At 48.9% G+C, this 13399-nt stretch overlaps 1 protein-coding gene across 2 annotated transcripts in view; it reads right to left on the reverse strand.

The window, feature by feature from the left end:
* The window catches only part of VWF (von Willebrand factor), a 120635-nt gene that overhangs the window by 83172 nt on the left and 24064 nt on the right, over positions 1-13399 (reverse strand). For both annotated transcript variants that reach the window (XM_045587659.1, XM_036455712.2), the window contains exons 7-10: positions 9682-9898; positions 7892-8014; positions 6908-7019; positions 5808-5854 (exon numbers count right to left, since the gene is read on the reverse strand). In XM_045587659.1, coding sequence (XP_045443615.1) covers positions 5808-5854; positions 6908-7019; positions 7892-8014; positions 9682-9898 — 499 coding nt within the window. The remainder of the gene's footprint in view (positions 1-5807; positions 5855-6907; positions 7020-7891; positions 8015-9681; positions 9899-13399) is intronic.

The raw sequence follows: 13399 nt of genomic DNA on the forward strand, positions 1-13399 counted from the left end.
TGAACGTGATGGAACTCCATGTCCACTGATGTCACGGGAAAGCCCCCGTCTTCTGCAAACACCGTGACCCGGGCCTTCCTGTCAAATGCCTCGACCCTGTTGCAGGAAAATGGGTGGGAATTTTCCCTCCAACCTTCCTCTGTTTTCTCAAGAACACTCTTATCTGAGAAGAAATTGGACTTCCATTCTCTTCGACCATGCCCAGGAAAAAAGGGGTCAACAAGAAAATGCACAAACATTCAAAAGCACAAAGTTCAAGGCTAGCATCTAATCCTCCCATCTGACTTCCTGCTCTGACCCCCACTGATTTGTGTTCCGAAGTTTCTCAGGAATCAGAAATCTAAATATTTTATTTAACTTATCTCCTTGGTACACTTGATGAATGGAGCTACAAGCACAGGAGACCCAGGGAGCTGCTGGGGAGCAGTTGACCTTGGGAGCTGGAACAGCAGCCAGAACAATGGGTCCATCCTTGGCCCAGGGTGAGCGGGATACCCCAGGCGTCCCGTTCAGTCAGTCAGCAAAAGGCAGCCCCCAAAAACCAGCTGGCCCATCGCCAGCCAGAGAAAGTGGGCAATAGAAGTTCGGTGAATGAATGAAAAGCAGGTGATTCTTAACATAACAAAGAAAGGAGAACAGCCAGAAGTTAAAACAGATCTGCCACATGAATGAAGATGCTCCCTCACTATATATATATATATCCATCCATCCCATTGGATGAGACATGATACCTCTTCTGAGCAAACTGTTTGTTGGTTGTGCGGGAATTTCCATGGGGCTGCTCTGCTCAGCTCATATATGTTCGTCCTTACCCAGGCAGCTACGGAAGGACCAGCCCATGGACCTCTAGCAAAGCAATTCAAACTTCCCCCCAATGAAAAAAATTCTTCAGCCGAGACCGGTTTGGCTCAATGGATAGAGCGTCAGCTTGGGGACTGAAAGGTCCCGGGTTCGATTCCGGTCAAGGGCATGTACCTTGGTTGCGGGCATATCCCCAGTAGGGGGTGTGCAAGAGGCAGCTGATCGATGACTCTCTCTCATTGATGTTTCTAGCTCTCTATCTCTCTCCCTTCCTCTCTGTACAAAATCAATAAAATATATTTTTTTTTTTTAAAGAAAAAAATTCTCCAAAGCCTGCCTCTAAATCACCATCACATAACCTCAACCAAATGTATGAGGTGCATCTCTAAGAATTCTGTGTGTATCGCCTCATTTACTGCTCCCCTGAGCTGGTTGGTCACTAAACAGGTAAAGAAACTCACATAGAGAAAAACTCGCCCAAATCCAAAATGGGGATTAGCACAAGGGCATCTGTCTGGCTCCAGAGCACAGAGCACTTGACACCACCCAGTACTGCTCCTCCCCCACAGGCTGGCTCCTGCAGCCTCTCACAAGCTGATTCCATGATGTCAGAGCTTGATGTCACTCCGATCCTGGGCCTCCGTGGGCAGCTTGGTTCAGGATGTGGAGACGGAATGGAGGAAAGCCTTGGCTATGAACGGTGATGTGCTGGCCTGGCCTGAAGGAGGTGTGAGTCCAGAAACCCTAACAGGGCCTGGGGCCAGGCCACAAGAAGTTCCCAGGGTACCTAGAAATGCATGCTCCCACTAAACAGGCATGGGCCCAGGCTTACTCATCGTTTTCTCTGTTAGTCAGCAGGGAAGTTTACCTTCCTTCCCAGAGGCTTTCAAAACAGGCGGCTTGAACAGGCAACCCAAGGTTGAATGATGGGACTATGTCAGAATGCATCAGAAATTATCCCAAACCAAACATGCAACAAGTGTACCAAGACCCCACACCTCCCTTCCAGACTGGGCATGTCCACGGGCAGGTCCACAGGCCGCCCACACCACCAGCCCAAGGTAGGTTCTGGCTCTGTCTCACCCTCCTGCCCCACCTGCCCCAGCCACACCCCACTTCACACCACCGCTCCCCATTCTGGGCCCCTGTGGGCACCAGCCTGAACCTGCTTGATGAAGCGTCTGTGGCTGTGGCTGTGAAGATGAAAATAGCTAACATTTACCGAGTGTGGGCTGTGTGTCGCGTCACAACAGTTTCCATTGGATGAAGCTGCTGTTCTTATCCCTATTTTACAGGTGAGGAAACTGAGGCTGCAAAGGAGTAAGCAGTTTGCCAAAAGAGTCAGCTAACAAGTGGTGAAACTGGAATTCCAACCAGCCGCCTGCATCCCCAGCCCCAAACCTATGCAACCTCTCCATGCCCAAAGGATTTGGGCTACAAATGGAAAGCCCTCTGCTTACACCTGCCCAGTTCCAGAGAAATACCTTCCACGTTCTTCTGTTGGGAGTCTGAAGTCCCATAACCAGAGCTTTATTTGTTTAAGGAACAATCAGTCCCTCTTCACAGGCATGCTCCTTCCTCACTTACCCTAACAAAACATTTACAGTTCAATGGGAACTAAATTAGCAGAGCTGCTCTCGGCAGCCTGTTTTGTGGAGGAAGGAAAGAGAAACTCAGGGCTACAGAAAGGGAGTCTTCAGGCGATGAGGAAACCAGTTTCGACTGGGGCTGCCCTATTTCCTAACAGGATTAGAGGTATGAGTGAGCATTGAAGATTCAAGAGTACATTGCAGCCCGGCTGGCATGGCTCAGTGGTTGAGCATCAACCCATGAACCAGGAGGTTACGTCTGATTCCTGCTCAGGGCATATGCCCAGGTTGAGGGCTGGATCCCCAGTGTGGGACATGCAGGAGGCAGCTGATCAATGATTCTCTTTCATCATTGATGTTTCTATCTCTTCCCCTCCCTTCCTCCCTGAAATTAATTTTAAAAAAAACTATTTAATTTTTTTTTTTAAGCATATCGCAGAAGTTCTTGCCCCTCCCCATATGGACTACTGCTTGGCTGGGCAATTTTTTTCTCCTCCCCAAACCCCTTACATAATACTGTGCTAGGCAGCTTCTAAGATGTCCCCTACTGTCCCCATGTACTGTATTTACATCCTTCTGTGATCCTCTTACCCATGTATACATGTTGACTTGTTTCTAGTAAATATAACTCAGAAGTGAAGAAGGGCACCTTAGAGATCAGGGTTTTACAAGACCATGGCTTCTATCTTGGCTGTTCCCCCTCACTCTCTCGACATCACTCAACATCACTCATTCTAGAGGAAGCCAGCTGTCATGCCATGAGGCAGCCCCATGGAGGGGTCCACATGATAAGGGACCAAGGTCTGCCAACTATGCATGAGGGAGCTTCAGAGTGACCCCCTCACCCTGATGGAGATTTCAGATAAGACCACAGCCCAGTCAATAACATGACTGAAATTTTCATGAGCGACTTGGGCCTCACCCAGACTCCTAACATGCAGAAGCCCTGAGATAATAGATGTGTGATGTTTGCTAAATTTAGGGGTAATTTGTTACACAGCAGTAGAGAACTACCCTGTTTCCCCAAAAATAAGACAGTGTCTTATATTAATTTTTTCTCCCAAAGTTGTGCTAGGTCTTATTTTCAGAGGATGACTTATCTTTCCATGTGCTAGGTCTTATTTTCAGAGAATGTCTTATTTTTGGGGAAACACGGTAGTACACTCATCTTATTCCAGACAATCAAAACCCATATCTTTATTTCTAAGACAATGTCAGCTCTTTCAGGGACTGCAAAGAAGCCCAGTCTGTTCTTTGCTTGGCTAGGCAACAACCAACTAAACTCCAGAACTAAAAATAGAGTGTCAGAGCCAGGGCTTTGAATAAGTAAGCAATAGCTTAGTAGTGGTGTTGGCAAAATATCAAACCACTCAGAAGACCATAGAGTTGGAGCTGGTTATCCTCCCATCAAGGCATCAAGAAAATGTCTTGCATCCTCAGCAAAGGTATTTTCTAATTTTTTAATTAAAGACCAAGGAATTGTATTATCTATCCCAAACAAAGCATTTTATCATTTACACAGTGGGTGTGCAGATAATTGTTGAATGGATAGTTGGAAGGATGGATGGATGGAATACCCTCCCTACCAAAAGTGATTATTCAAGAATTCCTAATCTGGTAGTCAATCTGACAAAACATAATAAAATGAATTCCTAATTCCATCCACTGTAGCTCACAGATCTTATACTAGAACTGCTTAATACTTAGAAATTACAAATTTTTTTCACAGGTCAATTGCACCAACCTCATATGTCTTTCAAAGGACTCCTCAGGCCTTTCATGGGGGTTAATTATGTTAAATTGGAGCATTAATATCACTCGCAAGAGCAATCTTTTGTCCTTTGTGCTTCCTTCAAGAATTGCACAGAAGATAAACCAGCTAGTTGGCCATCCTTGGACCAGATTAGTTGACCTACCTCTAGTCCTACTTTCCATCTAGTTCCAGAACTTACCCAGTGTAGAGGACACTGGGTAAGGTCCTAAGTGACCCTAAAGTTACAGAACCCACATGTGATCCCAGGTATCCAGCTCAACCCCCTGTTAGCCCACCAAAGCCAATGGGGCCTCTTGGGTCCACAGGGAAGGAAGCCTGATATCTGGCTGTTTGCCTTGTAATTTTTTATTGCACTCTACAAACATGGGGACCCAAAAGTAGTATCCACCATGCAAGTTGAGGTCTTAAGCTGAGTGGGGCCTCTCCAGAAATCATGAAGGATAGAAAAGTTCCTCCTGCAAAGGGATGAATCAAAAACTAAAAGAAAGCCCTAGCTGGTGTTTCTCAATGGTTAAAGTCATCCCATGCACCAGAGAGTTTCAGATTGTATTTCTGATCAAGGGCACATTCCTGCATTGCAGGTTTCATCCCTGGTCCTAGTCGGCAAAGCAACCAATAGCTGTATCTCTCTCATATCAATGTCTGTCTGTCTGTCTGTCTCTCTCTCTCTCCCCTCCCTCTCCTTTTCTCTCTCTCCCTCTCTTCCACATTATCTATATAAAAAGTAATTGTGGGGGGGGGGGAGATATCCTCAGGTGAGGATTAACAACAACATCAACAGAAAACTAGGAGAGAAAGTAAAGGGATGGGCAAAAGTGGAAGTCAGGCAGTTGTGCCTTTGAGTCCTGTCTCTGTTGTTTAGCAGCTGTGTGATCTTGGGCAAGTTATTTAACCTCTCTGGGTCTGTTTCCTCTTTTGTAAAATGAGAATACCTTGTACCTCACAGGTTGTTGTATTGAGGAAATACATGTAAAATGCTTAGCATACTTCCTAACACATAGCAAACCACATGAATGACCACAAAGGGGGGAACCATCAGGAGAAGAGCCATGGTCCTTGGAGGGTGAGGCAGAAAGGAGCTTTAGAATGGGAAAAGTTTGCAGTAAATAGAATATAGAGTTTGGGGCCAAACAAACAGAGGAGAAAGTAAAGGGCAGGGATTATAAGACAACTTTTCCTAAATAGATTTTCCATGGTGAGGACAGGGTAGGAAGAATCATTTGGTGGTCTGATTTCCCTAGCTCTAGGACCATGCCCAGGTCTTTCTATCAGGCATTCCAGAAAATTCCAGAAATTCTAACTTCAATCACCAAGCCTTCTTCCTCTTAATTTTCTAAAGAATTTGAGTCATCTTTGATCAGTCAACCGTGACCTTGCAATTTTTATAGCTCATTTTTCAACCTTAATCCTTTTTCTCATCAGGTGATGAAACCGAACAATAAAACCTTAGCCCAAATGCATTCTCCCTCAGTTGGCCCCTGAGTGAATTAGCACAGCTGGTACCTGAAACCAGAGCTGTGGTCAAGGGATTGTATCCAGCCTGTGCAGAGAAGCCACCTTCTGCCTGCCTTGATGTGTGGCTAGCAGGGGAGGACATACCTCTTCATTCAGAGAACGCAGAGATTGAGCAAAAGGTCACCTACCTGGACATTCTTCATTGCTGCAGATCCACAGGCTATTTCTGCAAATGCTGTTGGGGAGAGAAGCACAGGTCATGCAAACACCAGATACATGATCAATTTGAGAGCTCCTCGCATATACCACAGCTCTCAAAGGAAGGGATATGGGAGAGAAAAGGAGCTGATGCTGGAGGGCCTTTGTGACGTTAAAGGTGTACAGGACAGGGCTTTGGCCACAGAGGAATCTTGGAGATAGTGTCAAAGGGAAGAATCCCTGACAGAGAGTTAGATAAAATAAAAAGCTACAGGGTCCAATGTCCCTACCCAGACACTAAGCCATCAAATTCCTTCTGCTCTGGCCTGGTGGCACAGTTGGTTGGAGCATCATCCTGTACACCAAAAAGGTTGTGATTTTGATTTCCAATCAAACCCCTTATCTAGGTTGCGTGTTCAATTCCTGGTCAGGGTACGTATGGGAGGGGAAGACAAAAAAAAACAAGACAAAAAGACATTGCTTTGTTGTTCCACTTATTTATGCATTTCTTGGTTGATTCTTGTGCAGAGAAGCCACCTTCTGCCTGCCTTGATGTGTGACTTGGGATTAAACCTGCAACCTTAGCATTTCGGGACTACACTCTAACCAACTGAGCCACCCAGCCAGGGCCAGAGGAGCTTCTTGATAAAATGATTTGAGCTAAGCAGAGAGGACAGCCCAGCCTGGGCCTGGCCTATTGCAGAGAACCATGGGGAGCAGGCCTGCATGAGTGTCCATGAGCACTGCTGTCGCCTTCCACCTAGTAGATAAATGATCTCAAGGAGAGAAGAACTGTCTCATTACAGCCTAGTTTGGGAGAAAGCTACAGATGCGGTTTGCATGTAAAATACTTCCTTCCCTGACCTCCCCTCCTCTAGGCATATCTGTAATATAATCCTTGTGTTGGATCACTGACTTCCATGCCTTTCCCCCAACCTCACCTCCTCACCCCTCCCTTCCCCCACCAATCTCAACCTCTTCTCCCTCAGCCCAGGCCAAGTGCAATTCCACCTGCCTCTGCCCCCACTGCCCCAGCTTCCCCCCTCAGCCCCTGGCGGCTCTCCCAGACCACACTGCCAAGCCCATTTACCAGGTGTTGCAGTCTCTTGAGAGGGAGGCACCTGGAGGGTACCGCTTCCCAGAATGTACACAGGAACACTCCGTGCTTTCTACACAGCGGCCTTCATCAAGGAGCTGTCCCTCTGGGTTCAAAGATATCAAGACACAGTCTCAATCTTGTCATCATGATTACTTGTCTCACAACTATAGAATCCCTGTGAGTGACCATCAGCTTAGGGCTTCTCCCAGGAAGCTCAAAGGATTGTTCTGTGATGTTCATCTTTCACATTAGAACAATATGAGGGAGAGGGTTGTTAACCTCCACTCTTCTGATGGAGAAACGGGAAAAGAGTTTTGTTCAAGGTCTCTCAGTAGGGAAGTCATGAGTCTAGGCTGAACACTTCTCTTGGGAAGCTCAAAGAACTTATGTGATGTTTACTTTCACGTTAACGCAAGGAGGAAGGGAAAATTAATTCACCTCCACTTTATAGGTGAAATCAAAGCAAGGGCTTTGTTCAGGGTCTTCCGGTAGGAAAGTCATGACTTTCCTACTGGACTCACTTTTAAGAACTGAACGGGATTTTTCACCAAAGCTCACAAAGGGTCTCCTGAGAAAGACTTCCTAGTGTGAAGGTCTTTTTCAGTCGAGCTCACATGGCAAACCCAGAAAACATTTAAAAATATCTTTCCCTGACCAATTCCCTGACACTTAACTTGGAAAACAAAACTGCCATCAGATTGGGCCACGTGCCCCCCCCAAACAAAGTCACTGTTGGCACCCAGGCCATGCTTCTGTTTCCTAGACACACATGCTTTCATGAATACAGTACAACAGGAAAACATCAAAATAAATTCCAGCTCGATCCTGACCACTCTGTATAAAGGCTTTTTAAAAATAAATAAAAAGGCCTCTGATTTGGGCGACAGGGGTCTCACACAAGTGGTTTTCATCTGGCCTCCCCAGGCCAAGAGCTGGCAAGGCCTCGGGTTTGTAAATAAAGTGGGAAGTTATTACCAGCGCAGCTGCAGCCATCCACACATTGCTCCTGACACACTTCGTTGATTTTCAGGCTCTGGCAGGTCCTGGTGCAAGGGGACACACACTCCTTGTACTCCATGCCAGCAGGGCACGCTGGTCCTGAAACAGAAAGCTCAGGCGTCTCGCCAGGGCAGCTCTGCTCCATGCAGCATCTCACAGGCCATGCTGTACTTAGGCCCCCTTGTCTCCATAGCCTCATGGGGCCACCTCCACAGCCCAGAAGCCAATGCCCCACCCAAGATCATCCCACCCACCATCCCTCCCCTGAAGGAACATCTTTCATCTCGGAAAGCCTGGCTAAGACCCAGCAGGGTCACCTGGGAGCACCAACCCTTCTTCTTGGTCATCTGTTCTCCATGAACAACTTGACTTTTTTCTCTCTTTTTTTTGGCACCTTTATGCTCTCTTCCTTTCAGCTAAAACCCTCTCAGGGTGAAACCACACCCCTCTAGGCTGAAAATGAATGGCCTCCTGGCCACACAAGCAAGGCTGTAATGTCCTCAAGCCATCCTCCTCTGAGGGCCCCTCTTCCTCCTAAAACTGTCCCCAATCAAATGCACCACCCAGCACAAGGCCTAAGCTAATCACACCCACCTTCCCCGTGTTTATTCCCACTGAGCTGCAGGGCTGCCTCAAGAGCTTGTCACCTAGCATCTGGCCTCCCTGCTGGACCCAGCAACGTGTGGACAAGGGCTGGCTCTCTTCTCTCTGCAACCCCGTGGCTGTCTGACCCAGGCCAACTGAAGGACCAGTACTCTTTTCTGGGTCTCACAAGACCAAACAATTGCCCCCCAAATTCTTCTCCTCCAAGATCCATTAGGTGTCTCTCCACCCTACTCCAAAGGCCTAAAAAGAACCCCCCCCACCTCCCACCTTCAGAGGAGAGGCCAGTGGCTACCAGCCACCTTTCTCACATTCCCCAGCAAACACGAAAGGCTCTGACTTATAAGCTGAGAAACACAAACTGAAGACTGTGTTTGTGCAGTAAACTGGCTCCCCCATCTCCATGGGCTGGTGTGACCTGTCTAATTATGGCAGGCTGGCTGTTGGTCTGCCCGACTCTGGTCAGCTGAGTGTCTGGGGAGACAGGAGGCTTCTCCCGAGGTGACCGACAGGCTCCTACTTAATCATGATAATTTGGGGATGGTGACAATGTCAATGACCAGGGACCTGGTCAAAATTAGAAGGTCAAAACCACAGGCGCCACGAGGTGAGGTGGAGGGAATGTGAGCGCCGGGCCTGCAGGACAGAGGCTGGTTTAATGACAGGGAAGGACTTAATGAAAGCCTGCCGGGACCGCCAGCCCCAGCCGGGTCTCTTGGGCCAACTCCCTGCTCTGGGACAGGCAATCAGCACAGGTATTGGCTGAAGCTGCCGCGTTGCTGAGATCTGGCCGCAGACAGAGAACGGTTTTGTGTCCAGGGGAATGGAGTTTCTGGGAGAGTCCTGGGGAACCAAGCGAGGCATGGCACGAGAACAGAGGCAGGAGAAATGGCCTGGAGACCTTGGGAAGGAAGGCCTTTTGAGCCTCATCACAGACTCTAAGGGAGGGGACTCCCTCTGAGAGCCAGCACTCTGGCCAGGTGACCAAAGGGCAGAGGCTGTATAGAAATTAGATCCAGAAACTGGCGCCCCTGGCTGGCTGGGGCGTGGTAAAGGCATATGATTGTGGCACCGAGAGATTCCTGAGGGACACCCCAGGACAGACACCACTTTTCCCCAGGTCCTGAGCACCTCCCCAACCAGGGGGGTGGGCAGTGACTTACGGCATTCGCTGTGCTCGGTCCAACCATACAGCACCATCCCTTGGTGGGCGCAGGCCCGGGCATACTCCAGGAGGGCGACGCAGGGGCACTTCAGCCGCTGGGTGCAGGTGCACAGAGTCCTCTCACACAGGGCCACGAAAGGCTCGGGGTCCACCAGGGGGTGGCAGCGGGCGAACACCGAGTCCCTCTTTAGCAGCTGGCACTGCTCCCACGGGCCCTGCAGGAACAAGTACCACCTTGGTGAGCGCAGCAGCATGTAGTCCCAGCTCTTCACTGCGTGCACTCAGTGCCCCCTGAGGAAAGCCTGCCAGGATCTCCATACACGGACAGTGCCTGCGCCTACTAGGTGCTTATCAGCAGTTACCAAATTAAACAGTCCATCCATCCAAGGAAAGATATTGGACTTGTACTATGTGAACTGTACCGATACCGAGATCGCCTTAAACCCTGGAAGTGCAGAGCCCAGGGCCCATGGACTGCAGCGGCAGTCAGTGTCCCCCGAGGGGGAAGAGCAGAGAGAGAGGAAAGAGTGGGAAGAATGCTGAACTTGGAGTTCATGTGGAACTCCGCAAGAGGACATGTGACTTCGGAGCCAGGCGTGCTGATCAGCTTCTGTTTTGCACTGACCTGGCCACTTCTGGTCCCTGACATTGACTATACATGAGGAGTGGGACAAGTTGTGTGAAGTAGACATTCCTGGGCCTTACCCTCAGAGATTAAAAATTTCAGTATGAGGGGGATGGAACTCAGCAGTTCCTTTTTCCAACATTGCCCAGGAGACTCCTGGGACCAGAGGGGACCAGTTCCCATCATGAAAAACATGCTAGGCTCTACAAACTGTCCCAGAGACTCTCTACCAGGCAAGGATTTTAGCACTTTGCTGATACCCTCAACCCATAACACGAGGCAGGCTTAGAACTGTTGTCATTGGTTACACTTGGAACATGCTAGTATAAATACTCCTCAATGTTGTATTGGCAAACATCTCTGCACTCTGTGTTTTAACTAAATAAACATCTTTTTCACAGTTTTACCTTTCTGAAATTGGAGTGCAGCTTACAATTGCTGTCACACTGGAAGTGGCAGTTTTTTCTTTTCTTTTTCAAATATATTTTTATTGATTTCAGAGAGGAAGAGAGAAATGGAAACATCAATGATGAGAGAGAATCATTGATCTGCTGCCTCCTGCATGCCCCCTACTGGGGATCGAGCCTGCAACCCAGGCAGGTGCCCTGACTGGGAATTAAACCCTGACCTCCTGGTTTAGATGTTGATGCTCAACCACTGAGCTACACCAGCTGGGCAGTTTTTTCTTTCTTAGCGATATACTGTACTTGAAATAATGGTGTGTCTTAGAATCAACAACGCCTTCAATTTGACATTACACAGTATTGCCACCAGGAATGGGTGTGTCATTGCTCCCATGCACAGACGTGCTTTCCAAAGGGAAGCCAGCAGTTGGTGAAAGCACTTCAGCTACAGAGAGAGAAGTACAGCAGCATCTAAACAGAAGGGCTGAGTTCTGAAGGGTAAACCAGAGCAAATCCAATCTGCTCACAGTGTACAGAGGGTGGCCAGAGCAAGCCTGCATAAACCAAGAGCCAGGGGCTGGGCCTCATCTTTTGTGGCACCATGGACATCCCAGAGGAATGGAAATCTGACCCAGTGCTGCTCAGCATCCTCCAGAATCACCCTGGCAGCACCAGGGATGTGCTGTGGTCCTAGGGAAATCTGTGTCCTGCTCCGGGTGCCCCTGAGCGGGGCCCTGCCTCCCACAGGGTCTGCCATCAGAGCCAGGCAGAGGGGCAACATGTCACAGATAAACCATGACTGCAGCCAGCCCAGAAAGAGAAAGGGGAGGCACAGGGGAGGCCCAGGGCCCCGGTGGCTTAAGCAATTGGGCACACTGGTTCTCTCTGCACCTTAGAAAGTACAGCTGTGAACTTGTGGGTCAGGACCATTAGCAGCTCTGCATGTTGGGGGCCAACTGCTGACAGCAGCACTCCCTCCATGGCCCACCCCCCTGACTTACGCGCTTGGGATTGGACCTCACCCTTCTCTCCTCTCCCCCCAACTTGTGGAACCCACTGTGTGGCTGGGAAAAAGCTTGAGCTTCAGCCCAGCTCTGCCACTAACTGGTGGGGACTGAGACACCTCATTAGAGAAGGGTGTCCTGAGTACAATGGGACCATTACCGGACCGCTTCATGGGTGATGTGAACACACACAGGGCCTGGCACCAAGCAAAGCTATCAACAAAGGAGGGCTACTCTGGTGGCCCCATGACCACCAAGGGTTCGGTGATACATGCATCCTCCCATTGGCCACCACACGCATTTCAAGCAGAGGAAACTGAGGTTTCTGAAGACATTGTCCAGAAGAGTCCTGCCCTGGACCTCTTAGGACTTCACAGCCCTGGATCCGAGTTCCACCTCTTCCCATGCTAGTACCGTGACCTTAGGCTATTCTTTAACCCATCTTTTCTGGAAGATGTGGATGAGGATAACAACAGAGCCTACTTGAAGATACTGAGGTGAAGGTTGAATGGAATAATATATGTGAAGGTTTGGACTAATAACTGGGACCCCATATCTTTGTCGTCGTCATCATCATCATCATCATCATCATTAATATCTTGGCCACCAGAGAGATCCCTTCCACTGCCCTCCTACCATTAGGTTTATCCTCCAGGATGGTGAGCAGGTCACCAGCAGGTGACCTTTCACTCTGTCTCCATCTCTCTGTGCTTATAAGGATGAATGGTTGCAATGGCAACATTATCACTTCACTACTATCTTGGGGGTTCCCCAGGGAACAGAGGAGCAGCTTTTGATATTCTTTGATTCAGGAGGGACACATCTCTCCTGAACAAAGTGGGTTTCTTTCTAGTGGAAGGATGAGGGAGGAGCCTCCCGGTTGTAATAGACGGATCTGAGAATCTCCCGGGGCTCAGGGGAGGAGGCCTCAGCCACACCCTCTGCCCCATCAGCAATGACACTCAAAACATAGAGTTGCTGGGCTCTTAAAGAGCTGAAGCCACCCTGAGAGGGCCCAAAGCTCAGCTCTTGCCTACTTCTTCCCCCGCCAGCAAGTTAAAATAAAAAAAGAGCCGGGACCGATTTGGCTCAATGGATAGAGCGTCGGCTTGGGGACTGAAGGGTCCCGGGTTCGATTCCGGTCAAGGGCATGTACCTTGGTTGCAGGCATATCCCCAGTAGGGGGTGTGCAAGAGGCAGCTGATCGATGACTCTCATCGATGTTTCTAACTCTCTATCTCTCTCTTCCTTTCTGTATAAAATCAATAAAAAATATATTTAAAAATATAAAATCAAATCAAAAAAGAAAAAAAAAATGAAGAAAGCAACTCCATGGGTTTTTCCTAGTGCTTGCTGAGGTCAGTGGCTCAGAGTTGTCCCTGCTCCACAGGACTACCTCCTGCAGGTGTGGGGACAGGGCACCTAGGGCTGTCACCAGCTGGACACAATAAAGCCAGAGGAGAGAAGAGACCCAGGCATCCAGCGCCCCATACCCTGTCAGAGTGGCAGCGGGCAGAGTCCAGCACGGCCGCCTCCAGCTGGCCCTAGTCCGGTTTTTCCTGTTCAGAGGAACAGTGGGAACAATACACCAGCACATTTCCGGGGAGGTCCCTTGAGATATTAAATGGTTTACAGAAAGTCTTAGAAGAAGGGTGTTTTCTGGTTATTTGTCTGCAGGATGGG

The sequence above is a fragment of the Pipistrellus kuhlii genome, unplaced genomic scaffold (genome assembly GCF_014108245.1).
Source record: "Pipistrellus kuhlii isolate mPipKuh1 unplaced genomic scaffold, mPipKuh1.p scaffold_m20_p_3, whole genome shotgun sequence".
In the NCBI taxonomy this organism is placed as follows: domain Eukaryota; kingdom Metazoa; phylum Chordata; class Mammalia; order Chiroptera; family Vespertilionidae; genus Pipistrellus; species Pipistrellus kuhlii.